The 12,301-nt window shown below is 29.6% G+C and overlaps 1 protein-coding gene across 1 annotated transcript; it reads right to left on the bottom strand.

Moving 5' to 3' along the window:
• Positions 1-11,174: 11,174 nt before the first annotated feature.
• Positions 11,175-11,765, bottom strand: LOC131626362 (defensin-like protein 183). Its single transcript, XM_058897179.1, has 2 exons — positions 11,642-11,765; positions 11,175-11,545 (listed from the first exon to the last, which is right to left on the bottom strand). The coding sequence occupies exons 1-2, from the start codon at positions 11,700-11,702 to the stop codon at positions 11,223-11,225; spliced, it is 384 nt and encodes a 127-aa protein (XP_058753162.1). The 5' UTR covers positions 11,703-11,765; the 3' UTR covers positions 11,175-11,222.
• Between the last annotated feature and the right edge of the window lie 536 nt (positions 11,766-12,301).

Here is a 12,301-nt window from a genome sequence, read left to right as displayed (position 1 = left end):
AATGTAAACGTCCAAATGGACAAAGAGAAAATGGCGGAAACATAAATATAATGAAATGATAAAATAAAGCATAATAAAGAACAATATAATAAGAGTGCGGAAATTAAAGTCAATTGTTAGATGTTAAAGATAACCATCTTGAAACTTGTCAAGTATATCATCAAAGTTAGTAATGAAGATCGATGGTGAGAGAACGATGTTCTCATATTTAAATTCAATAGCGACTACACGATAAACTTCCATAAGTCTTAAATCAACCGCATACAATTCTCTTCCATAGTTAATCTTTTTATTCGGGACACGAAATATTGCGTTATGTTAAGCAGATCGCCAAGTGATTTATGTAGAAATCACCCTACAACGAGGCCGGTCAAAACTTTATATGCTAATGTATGCGAGAGAAGTGATATATAGATCACTTTCCGAAAGCAATACCGCACGAAAAGAAAAATAGGTAGCGATCTCGTCTTTACCAAGAATCCATAAGAAATCTTAAGGTATTAAGACTTTCATCGATCAAAAGGAAAAAAGAGGAGAAGAAGAATAAAAATGCATAAAGTAAAATCAACCCACACTATCATTAATATCATTCATCTAATATTATGGATTTGGTCATTTCAAACCTATCAACATCCTAGGTCCAATGATATTAATGAAGTGGAGGAAGAAAGAAGGAAAAACAAGCTTAAAAAAGGTAAAAAAAACATTCTGCCTCATTGGAAATCGATTTACCTCTGTAGGAAATCGATATCCTGAGTGCAGACTTCAAATTTGGCGCAAAAACAAGGTGGAAATCGATTTCCCTCTGTAGGAAATCAATTTCCTACGCGCAACTTTAGAAAAAACAACATTATGAAGCATAAAACCTTGTTTAAGCAAAACAACAAACACCTTATGATCTCATATATTAATGTGCACAAATTTTCCATCAAATCTTCGCCAAATGTCACCAATATAGCATCAAAGATGCATCTCACACAAGCACAAAGGAATCACATTGTGAAAGATGAAAAAGGATGTAGAAATTTACCAAGATGTAACTCACTAACTTTATGAAAGAAAAAAGAGCTTTAGGTGAATTTGGTAGGGATGAGGAGAGAAGTTGCAAGAGTTTATTTGGCTATTCAAGCTTGTCAAATGAAGAGGTGAAGACCTTTATTTATAGAATTGGAGAGAGAGGTGTGGGTAATTTGGTCATTGTTCATTTGGTAATTAACTTGTGTTTAATTTGGTAAAGTGGGGTTAAAGTGAGGTTAATGAAAGAAATTAATTTGTGGTGAGGTGGAATATTGGTAAATGACAAATAATAATCAAGAAAAATGTGTTTGGTGCCAAAATGATGTCATGCTTCCCTCTTTTTTTTCAAATTTCGTCCAGGGAAATCGATTTCCTATATGGGTAAATTAATTTCCATAGTGAAATTTTCAAAAATTCCTTTTCTTACACTGTTTTGATTTTTGCCCGATCTTTTATCTGTAAAATATAAACAAAAGAAACAAAATACACATTTTTGAATTTTAGTTAGTATAAAACAAATAAAAGCTAGAGGTGCTTGATGGTTCCCCTCAGAGATGATCACAGTATAAAAAATAGAGCTTCGAAATGGTGCTCTTAATTGATGATTAAAATGCAACTAATGTATGATCTTAGGGTCAAAAACTAGGGTATGACAAGAAGATGTCGAATTTTTTCCTGGGATCGTTCCTGTAGACCCAGATATTGAACCACTTACGGCCAGTGAGTGTGTTAGCGCAGACATGGCCTGTGATTGGGCATTGGGATCTGTAGTGTTTGTTGCACTATCATTGTTATTACTCGATCCCTATGGAGGATCCTGTTGTCCTCCCCTGTTTGTGTTGTTATCCATTCTCTTAGTGTATTTCCTCTTAGGTATAAGTTAGTTGTTATTGTCATACCCTAATTTTTGACCCTAAGATCATACATCATTTGCATTTCAATCATCAATCAAGAGTTTCATCTTAAAGCTCTGCTCTCGGTGTTATGCTCACTTCATCTGTAAGAGGGATCATCAAACACCAATGTTTTTTTACTAGTATATGTTTTACTAACCAAAATACCAAAAATATTGCCTTGTGCTTTTGTATGTTTGTGTTTTGTAGGTACCAAGTCAAAATATCCATCAAAGGAGCATATTTCAACAATTTCACTGTGCAAATCGATTTGCATAAGGTGTAAATCGATTTAAACAACTATTTTTGCACCAGATTTGCTTTTACCATCAGTGCAAATCGATTGCACCAGTGCGAATTTGGAAAAATGAAGGCAATTTTCAACTTTTGAAAGTAATGACATCATTTGCAAGTGTGGGAAGCATGACTTAGTTCGTATATTTGATTTCCTACATCATTTTATCATAAACCCTCATGTGATCACATCAATACCATTGGATCATAATTTTGGCTCCAAATTCATTTACCAAACCTAAATCTATTTCCAATCCTAACTCCAAACCACTAATAATCCCTAGCCTAAATCCTATAAATAGAGGCTTTCCCCTCTTAATTTCTCAAACTTTGAAAGCCAAAGAAACTCTTGCTCTTTCTCTTCTCATCCTTTCCAAACCCCTCACTCAAAGCTCTTTTCTTCTTCCATAAAAGTTAGTGAGTTACATCTTGAACCTCACTAACTTTGAGCTAAACCTCCATCTAAACACTATTTTCTTCATCAATTGTGAGAGATCAAGGCTTGTGGTTGTGTGTTCTTGAAGAAGATTCAAAGTTTGTGAAAGATTTGGTAAAATTCTAGATCCTTTCCATAATTCAAGATGTGATCCATTGTTGTTTATGTTTGATGCACCTTTGGTGCTACATTGCTGAGTTTTGCTTGCTTACTTGATACATTTTCGTGCATAAATTGATCCAAGATCACAAGGTGTTTGGTCTTATGTTTAAACAAGTTTTCTTCTCTTTATTTGCTTTTTTTTTTAAAAGTCGTGTTGTGCAAATCGATTTGCATATTGTGCAAATCGATTTACATAACTGATTTTTTGCATAGAATTTGAAAACAGAGTTATGCAAATCGATTTACACTCTGTGCAAATCGATTTGCAGCTGAGCATAATGTGTTTTTTTTTTCTTTTTTTGATTAGTTCTTGGTTCTAACTCATCTTCTACTCCATTCTTTTGTTATTTTCTTTGAATCACAAGTCAGAGGCCTAATTTCTCTCTAATATCAATGGACTTAGGGCGTCGATAGGATGAGAATCCAAATCCGCAAAATTAAGTGATTGAAATTATGGATGAAAGGAGCTTTTGAATGTGATTCCACCTTTTATTTCTTTTTCTTTTGATCGATGAAAGTCTTAATACCTTGAGAATTCTTATGGATTCTTGGTAAAGACTAGATCCCTACCTATTTTCTTTTCGCGCGGTATTGCTTTTGGAGAGTGATCTATATATCACTTCTCTCGCATGTATTAGCACATAAAGTTTTGACCGGCCTCGTCGTAGGGTGATTTCTACATAAATCACTTGGCGACCTGCTTAACATAGCGCAATATTTCGTGTCCAGAAAAAAAAAAGATCAAACATGGAAGAGAATTGTATACGGTTGATTTAAGACTTATGAAAATTTATCTTTTACTCGCTATGATTTTATCAAGCTTCTGATAATTTTCTATTGAATTTAAATCCGAGAACATCCTTCACTCACCATCGATCTTTACTACTAACTTTGATAACATACTTGACAAGTTTCAAGATGGTTATCTTTAACATCTAACAATTAACTTTAATTTCTGCACTTTATTATATTACTCTTTATATTTCTCGCTTTATTGCTTTATTTTATCATTTCATCATGTTTATGTTTCCGCCATTTTCTTTTTGTCCATTTGGACGTTTACATTCCGCTATTTTCTTTTTGTCCATTTGGACGTTTTGTTTATGTTTACGCTATTTTCTTTTTGTCCATTTGGACCATACTCTACTTTTGTGATAAAACATTAATAAACAACTTAAAATCTAAACAACACATAAGGCCCTATGGACTATTGGTTACTATCCCGAGCATTTTGGAGACTTGGACTTATTGGACTTAGTACCTTTGGACCGTATTATTATGTGGTTAATCTGTCTGACATTGGATTGTTGTCTGTTTATATGTAGAGGTATTTCCTTGAAAGTCCTTGATGATTAATTCCAAGGCATTGATATAAGGATTTTACCCAAAAACAGCCGTTACTCTGCCCGATTTTCGTCAAAATTTTAATGTGCTTAATGCAAAGTGGTACTAAAGATAATAAGTTCATCTGGATGCCCAAATGGTAATGTGTTGGTTAAGTATTGATAGTCCAAAGGATGGGAAATCTACCTTGACTCTTAATATCAAGTGTTGGCTTCTTCTTCGGTTAGACCGTTTCTTTCCTTAGCTTTTATTTTACGCATTAGGATAGCCTTTTCTTTCAAAGTTTAGACACGATTAATTGTTGTAGTGAGTTGAGATACCCCACGATTTTGAGATTGATTGATATAATGAGATATTTTCCACGTGAGAGAGCTAGTGGCATACTCGTTGATTTTTATCCGAGTTGGAGCCTTTCTTTCATTTGTGATGCAGAGAATCCATTTGTTCTCATGATCAAAATCAATGGCTGAGTATTCTCTATAACGACGATAAAGTGTTTATTCCTTTCAAAACGTTTTCCCTGTTAAGCGGAACTACATTAGATATGACTTCTTCATTGCACCGAGGAGGTATGTAGGCACAAGGCTTAATGCTTTGCTGAGCTTATTTTAAAAATAAAACAAACTTTTTTTTAGCATACACGACACAGATTTTCAAAAAGGTTCCTGTGGAGTACCACAGATATGAGGGGTGCTTAAAACCTTCCCCTTATATAATCAACACCCGTACCTAAGATCTATTTTTGTTTTAAAAAACAAACTTTGGGTTTTATTTCGTTCTTTTCCCATTTCCTTTGGAAACAATAAAGCGCGATGGCGACTTTCACTGAAATATTGAGTCGAGTCAATATAATGGCTTTGATCTCAGATTTTCCCCGTTACAGTTATTGAAAGTTTACCACTCCCAAGGTTCATACAACGCAGAAGGTAACGAAAACACTAAACTTACAAACTAATTGAAATGAAAATAATTGAAAATAACACTATGACAAAGTCCCACTAGGCGTGCCAATTTGTTTACCGGTGATTTCTGACAAACAACCGCTAGTCCTTCAAAGTGTTTAATCAATCTGGTTACTCGCAAGATCGACTAGATTGATCCTAGGACATTGTCGAATAGTGTTTTAGTAATTTGATTCATTTTCAATAATCTTTCTGGTTTGCAGAAACATACAACTTTCTAATGTAAAGTGCAATAAGTAAATGACTTCAAAATAAAATAAAGTAACAGTATAAACAAAGAACTTTTACGTATAACTTTGCATTGAACAAATAACATAGAAATATGTAAACATGATGTTCTTCATACATACATTGTTTCAGCAAAGACTCTTTTCTCTCGCGCCGGTACTTCGAGTAACTTTGTGAATTTTCTGTATATCAATTCGAACATATCAAACTAAACAATAGTACTCCTATGTATACTACTTCGACCCTACCAGTCTCTACATAGATCTTTGCCACGTTCTATATTTCAAACGCTCACTTCGTTTCAGATGTTCCCACGCGTCCGCTAAGCAAAACCGTTCCATTTCAAATTCAAATCTTCCCGCTTTGGAATTTCGATCATGCTAGCGCTTCCATTAAAGGACACTTGTAAATGTGATGAAAAGTACTTCTTGGTCGAATAATACTTCTTCTAAGGAGAAAAATCTTTAACTAGCTCAATGAGAGCCAATTTTTTCATCATAATCCAACACTTCAAGGTATCACGATCTACTAGTCGAAATCTTCAGCTAACACCTACAAACGGGTACATTGATGTAAGCTGAAAAATGCAGTGGTTACAGCATCACCTTATAATACGCATCCTGCCTCAGCTTCAACTATAAATAACCTCAGTCAAATGGAGCCACTACTGGGAAGGTAAAGTTATATTCCTCAGAAAACGCTGACGCTAATATATACCTCGTTTATTCATTGACTGATGTGAAATATTTATCGTAAAATATATTATTTATAGTTGTGTTGTTTATTATAGGCTTTATAAGAGAGTTTTAGTACAATAGGCTCCATGGTACTAATCTCGTTCCTTCATTTTAAGCCACAACATCTTCTTAGGAACCAATGGTCATGATTGGATTAAGGATTAAGTATTTTCAATAATCTACTTTTAATATAATAAAGTAGATGACATATGAAATTCTATAATTATCCCTCTAATCATCAATTTGAGGGTGATAAACGGGGACATAGATGTAATTGCATCTCCTTTAATACTTTAATTAATAAATAAATTTTTTTATCATTTGGTAACCTTTTAATTATCCATTTTTTTCCATCATTATTACATGTGAAATTTTTTTTTTGGAATTGTGCAATCTTCCTTGGAATACAGCAAAACCTCTTCCACGCTTCTTCTCTTTGATTTCTGAGAAACCCTTCAATTTTCTCTCATTAATTTATATATTATGGCTTTTAATTTCAACCAACAAACCCTAAACTATAAACCATTACGTTTATCTCTTCTTCCTCTTCCATTACATCCATCGATTTTAGGTGTTTTTTTCCAGTTACTTCTGCAATTCCACCTCCATCGTTTTTGGATAATTTTTCCTTTACTTCTGCAATTCTAAAATCTATTTTAATGCCCATCCATCATGTTTGAATACGATTCAAATACGATTTACGGTATTTGGTTTTAAAGTCTTGCTGTTTGTTGATTTATGGGTTAGTGTTCAGTTCTTTCATCATGTTTGATATTTTCTTTATCTTTTGATTTTCTTCTGCAAATTTTTTATGGTTTAATTTGAGATTTCACGTTTGAGTTCGAATCAGTTATGATAAACTATTTACCATTTTGTTGATTTTTTATGGTTTCGTCTTAACTTCGACTATGCTACAATTTGATTGTGGTTTGATTCGATGCAGATTTTGTTTAGGATTAAAGTTACAGCAAGCATACAACACTGTAATAAAACATAAAACGGGACTGTGCTCACAAGGTATTTGATGAAAGTGCTCAGTAAATTATTTTTGTTCAAATGTTTATTTATGTTTATTTATTTTGTTTAATAATCAATTACTATAGGATTGTTTGTCTCTTATATTTAGGTTTTACCTTTCATATTATAGATTGATTTGGTTTGATTTTGGTTTAGTTTTTTTTTCAATTTTTTGCCTTTCATATTAAGGTTTTACCTCTCAAATTACTTCTTTATTTTGTATTGTTTGCAGTGTGATTGTTGAAGCACTAAAGGTGGATAATATGCATAAATTTTATTCATCATTAGAGCCTATTCCGCGCTGATGGTGAGAATCTAACCCAATTGCCCCTAAAAATTTTTTTGTGATACTTCGACAATCATGTCGAGTTTGAGCAGGATGCAGGAACTTGAGAAAATTACCCAAACTTTATTAATTCTTATATATTTTATGTTTTCACTATTTTAGATTGGTTTAATTTCCATATTTTGTTGCTATGATGAAAACTCAGTTTTTTTGTTACTGTGATTGTTTATGTTTCAAATTTTTCAGATTATGTTTCAAGGATAAAGGTTTGTATTGTATTGTATTTAGTTTCCACAAGACTAACATATGTTTCTATTATTAATTTCTATTGACTTCTGCTTTCAAAATGATATGAGAACTTATGACAGGGAATGTATAACTATGAGCAAAAAAGACCTTCAAAGTTTTGTTTCAAACAAAGTTACAGAATGCTATCAAGTTAAAAAAGTTTCATCAAGAGTTCAAGAAAATTGTGGTAGAGTTTGATTTGAAAGTTATAATGCAGCCACTGAAAGAGCACTTAGCCAGTACCATAAGTCACATTCACAGGGCCTACGAAACTCATGTTTTCATGTTTTCATTTTCATTCAATGCTATGTAAAGATGCCTCTAATCACAAGGATAACAGTTTTTACTATTAGACCAATTTATATTGTAGCAGGAATAAGAAACTCCAACATTTATATGATTTTTATTTACTGAGAAATGGGAAATAGTACATTATTTTTTAAACATAGGTAGGAATATATAGTTTTACTATTGGAAATATTAACAAAATATTAGACTATTAAGCTTCAATTCTAATATATAATTCTGATATATAGAAAACTCTTTTAAAATTTATCTCTTTCTAATTAGATGTTAAATTTATCTTTTTAAATGGCTTACAAGTAATTGATCTCTTTCTAGAAATTTTCTATCAGTATCGCTAATTACATATTGTTAAACATGCTATATAAAATTAATAGAATTGATTGAAATCAAATTTAATTAATATAATTGATTGTTACAATTATGCTATTATTAATCGTAATTAACATAAATAGTAAATAACTAGATTTACAGTTAATAAATATGTTTGGTTACTTTTAAACAAAATAAAATAAATTAAAATGTATATGAATAAAATGGGAAACATACTTGATTTTAAAATTTATTTCACATAAGTGTGATTGAATGCCAATTTTTTTTGATAGAAAATAAATGATATTCATTCATTCAAATCGATAGAGTACATTGTTGCAATACAAATTCAAAATCTCCGAAAACAAAAAGGATGAATCTGCAAACAAATCCACAACATCCATGTTAATAGCATAAAACGGAAAATTGCATATGCCTACAAATATTAATGTATTGACTGTATTGAGATGTCTGAAATATTCATGCTTCCGGATCTGTAGCGTTGACGGCACCAAAGTCGTTGATTGAATCTGCACTAGATCGAAACTAATCTTTCAACCTGAAACAAATGAACACCGCACAAAAACGGAAAAACAAAATACCCGCACAAAGACGAGAAATCAAAATACACCACAGAAATATGGGAAATCAAAACAAACGATGACCCACGAAATCACAAAAAAGACAAAAAGAAAAGGTATGAAAATCATTTATTTAAGTAATGGATAAACAAAAACGATTTGGAGGGGTGATTTTGGATCAAAATTGATCCTAAATCACCCCCTCTTTGAGAGAGAGGGAGGAAAATAACATGATTGAATGCCAATTTAATCATTTGATTTCTGACTAATAAATATATTTAATAAATATATTTGATCACTTATTTGTCTACATTTTTAATTTCCTTTTATATGTAGTCTACTAAAGATACACACACTAGAGAAACAACTTAAATGTTTAATAATAATTATGAATTTTATTCCTTAGCAATCAAACTAATTATTTGCATTTACATAATAAAAAACAATTAATTATAATTATTTAATAATTTATAAAGAATCAATTATCACCATAATTACATTGTTATACTAATAAAGACTAATTAAACTATTTTTCATACCTTATTCGTAATTTTTATCTTCACTATTTTCATAGTTACTTTAATTTATTTTATTTTTATTTTTAGTCCTATATTATATTTTTTTCTTCAATTTTCATTGTCTTTTGGATCTTTCGATACATAGAAGATATGGAAATAAAATTATTTTTGACTTTATTCCAAACGTACTAATTGGTCTTTCTATATTCCAAAACTTTGAAAACCAAAATTTATTATAACGATATACTGTAACATGATGTAATTATTGATGTAAATATTTTTTCCCAATAATAAATAAAATTAGTTAGGATATTAGATTTTTAATAAAAAAATATTAAAAATGTAATTATTATCATTTATTATAAATCAATTAAAAATAAGTTTTTGGAAACTTCGTTGTATGTTAAATCATTTTGTATATAAAATAAATTAATTTAAAAAAGTGGGTTAATTGGAAACGTGAGTATTAAATTTTTTAATAAAAAACCAAACTAAAAAAATCAAATACAAGATAATTATTTTTTCTTTTACTTTTAAGAAAATAAAAAACAATTTATGTTGACAACTAATAATTAATTGGATTATGCTAAGTTACAAAATTATTTAAAAAATATAGATTGATAATTTCACAATTGCTTTAAACTATTTTTCAGTATCAATAAATATTTTTTAAATTCTTTTTAATTATCATTTCATAAATAAATATACTTTTATTTATATGTCATTTCGAGACTTATACTACAATTTTTATTATTATTTAATCAATAATACTCATATTTAATTTTACGGGATACATTTAAAATATTAATTAATTAATTCAATTGTATAAACCGGATCAATTTTACGAAAATAAATTACAAATATTTTTATAAAGAGGAAAAAGTTTTCTGTTGCTACAATTATTTTTATAAATGGTAATAAGTTCTAAATAATTTTAGAAATGGAAATAAGTCAACTGCTAATACAATTATTTTTGTGAAACGAGAATAAGTTACAAATATTTTTATAAACTGATTAAAGTTAAATGTTCGTACAATTATTTGTATAAATGGAATTAAGTTATAAATATTTTACTTATCACATTCCATTTTTCAAAAAATAATTTCTTTTAAGTTTTTCAACAATTGTTATTTGCTCAAGATTTGTCACAGATTCCTTATAAAACTGTCTTTAAATTTATTTTTTATTAGATGATAAAATCATTTAATATCAATAGTATCCATAAATTTACAATACATAAGAATTTAAAAATTATAGGCATATCCGATGAAATGAACCTATTTTTTTGATGGGCCGACAAAATATTGACTTAAAGTGAACAATATTAGAGATCATGTGTTTAATGATTTCTCAATTACTATAACATATGTGTTTTTTAACAGATATTAGAGATAATATGTTCAATTTATTAAATTTAATCATATTATTAAACCAATATATTTTTTTGGTGTGTAATATATTTTATTTTATAATATTTATTTAGAGAAATTGTAAAATTAAATTAACAATTACCAAACCTATTTTTCCATCATATATTTAGTTTAATAGCAATTATCATATCTATATACTCCTAACAACTACTAATAACTTGATAAATTAAATTAAAATTTGTATGACTTTGTATAAATTAATATACATTTTTTTTACTATAACTATATAATATTTATTTAATATTTATTTCGACTTTACGTGACTCGTGCGAACGCACGGGTCCATTACTAGTAATAATGAAAAAATAATAATCAAAGTAACAATAATGTGAAAATGTCAAATGAAACACTTTTTAGACAAAGAAAGAAATACAACCATTTATTTTATTTTATTTATTTCTGTTAACTATAAAGTCAACGGTAATAAGAACAAAGGCAAAGATCATGCCCCCAAGCAACACCACAGTTCCCGCTACCCGTGTTCGGATAAATCTTTCGACACTTATTGTTGCAACATTCAATGTTACAATCATTAGTGCAAACTCCCATTCCAATAACGCAAAGTGTTTCTCCTGGTGGTGGTCGATCGAAAGTACAAGTGCATAAGTTAAAGTATGAACATGATGCTTTTAAAACTCTAACACCTCTTGCATATGAATTACAATGAGCGGTGCATTCTGCTTTAGCACAATTACCCACAATTTTTGTGCATTCACCATCTATCTCAATACATTGAACTGTGCTAGAAAAAATATGAAGAAAAAATTAGTAAGAGTTATACTATAATTTGCTAGCTACTAGTATAATTTAGCAATGGTGGAGAGTCTTATTACCTGCAAAAACTAAAACCAAGATAGCAAAGAAACAGAAAGGCTTTGACATTTGGTTCGCCATTACACAAGAATAACAAATTTACAAGCTTTTTTGATGATTTATTACTCTTATGTTGAAGTTGGTAGGTATTTATAAGAAAAAATGCCATTAAGATTAGGATAAAAGTCAAAGGCGTAAACAATTTAAAGTGACATTTTAAATTAAATATTGTTATTATTTTTTAAAAGGGAAATATTTAATTTAAAATTTTATAATTCTAATGATAATTATTACTCACTCCGTTTTCTTATTATAAGTCGTTTTGTATTTTTCACACATATTAGAAAAATAATAATTGTTTATGAAAATGAGAAATTATGAATATTTTTACAAAATTGTCTTTGACAATTGAAAGATAAATTTACATAATTGAAAGAAGAAAAAATAATAAATATTTAAGAATATAATAGAATAAATATCATTAATTATTCATTAAAATTATAAAACAATTAGGCTCTGTTTGTTAAGACATATTTTCGAGCTTATAGCTTATGTCTTATGTCTTATAAGCTCATATGATAATTTAGACCCGTTTGGTAACGGTCTTTTCATCACGAGCTTATAACTTATTTTACTAGCTTATAGCTTATTTTCCAGACGCTTTTTTAAATAGCGTTTTA

Source organism: Vicia villosa, unplaced genomic scaffold (genome assembly GCF_029867415.1).
Source record: "Vicia villosa cultivar HV-30 ecotype Madison, WI unplaced genomic scaffold, Vvil1.0 ctg.000283F_1_1, whole genome shotgun sequence".
NCBI lineage: Eukaryota > Viridiplantae > Streptophyta > Magnoliopsida > Fabales > Fabaceae > Vicia > Vicia villosa.
The sequence above is the reverse complement of the archived record's forward strand: the minus strand, read 5'-3'. Positions and strand labels throughout refer to the sequence as shown.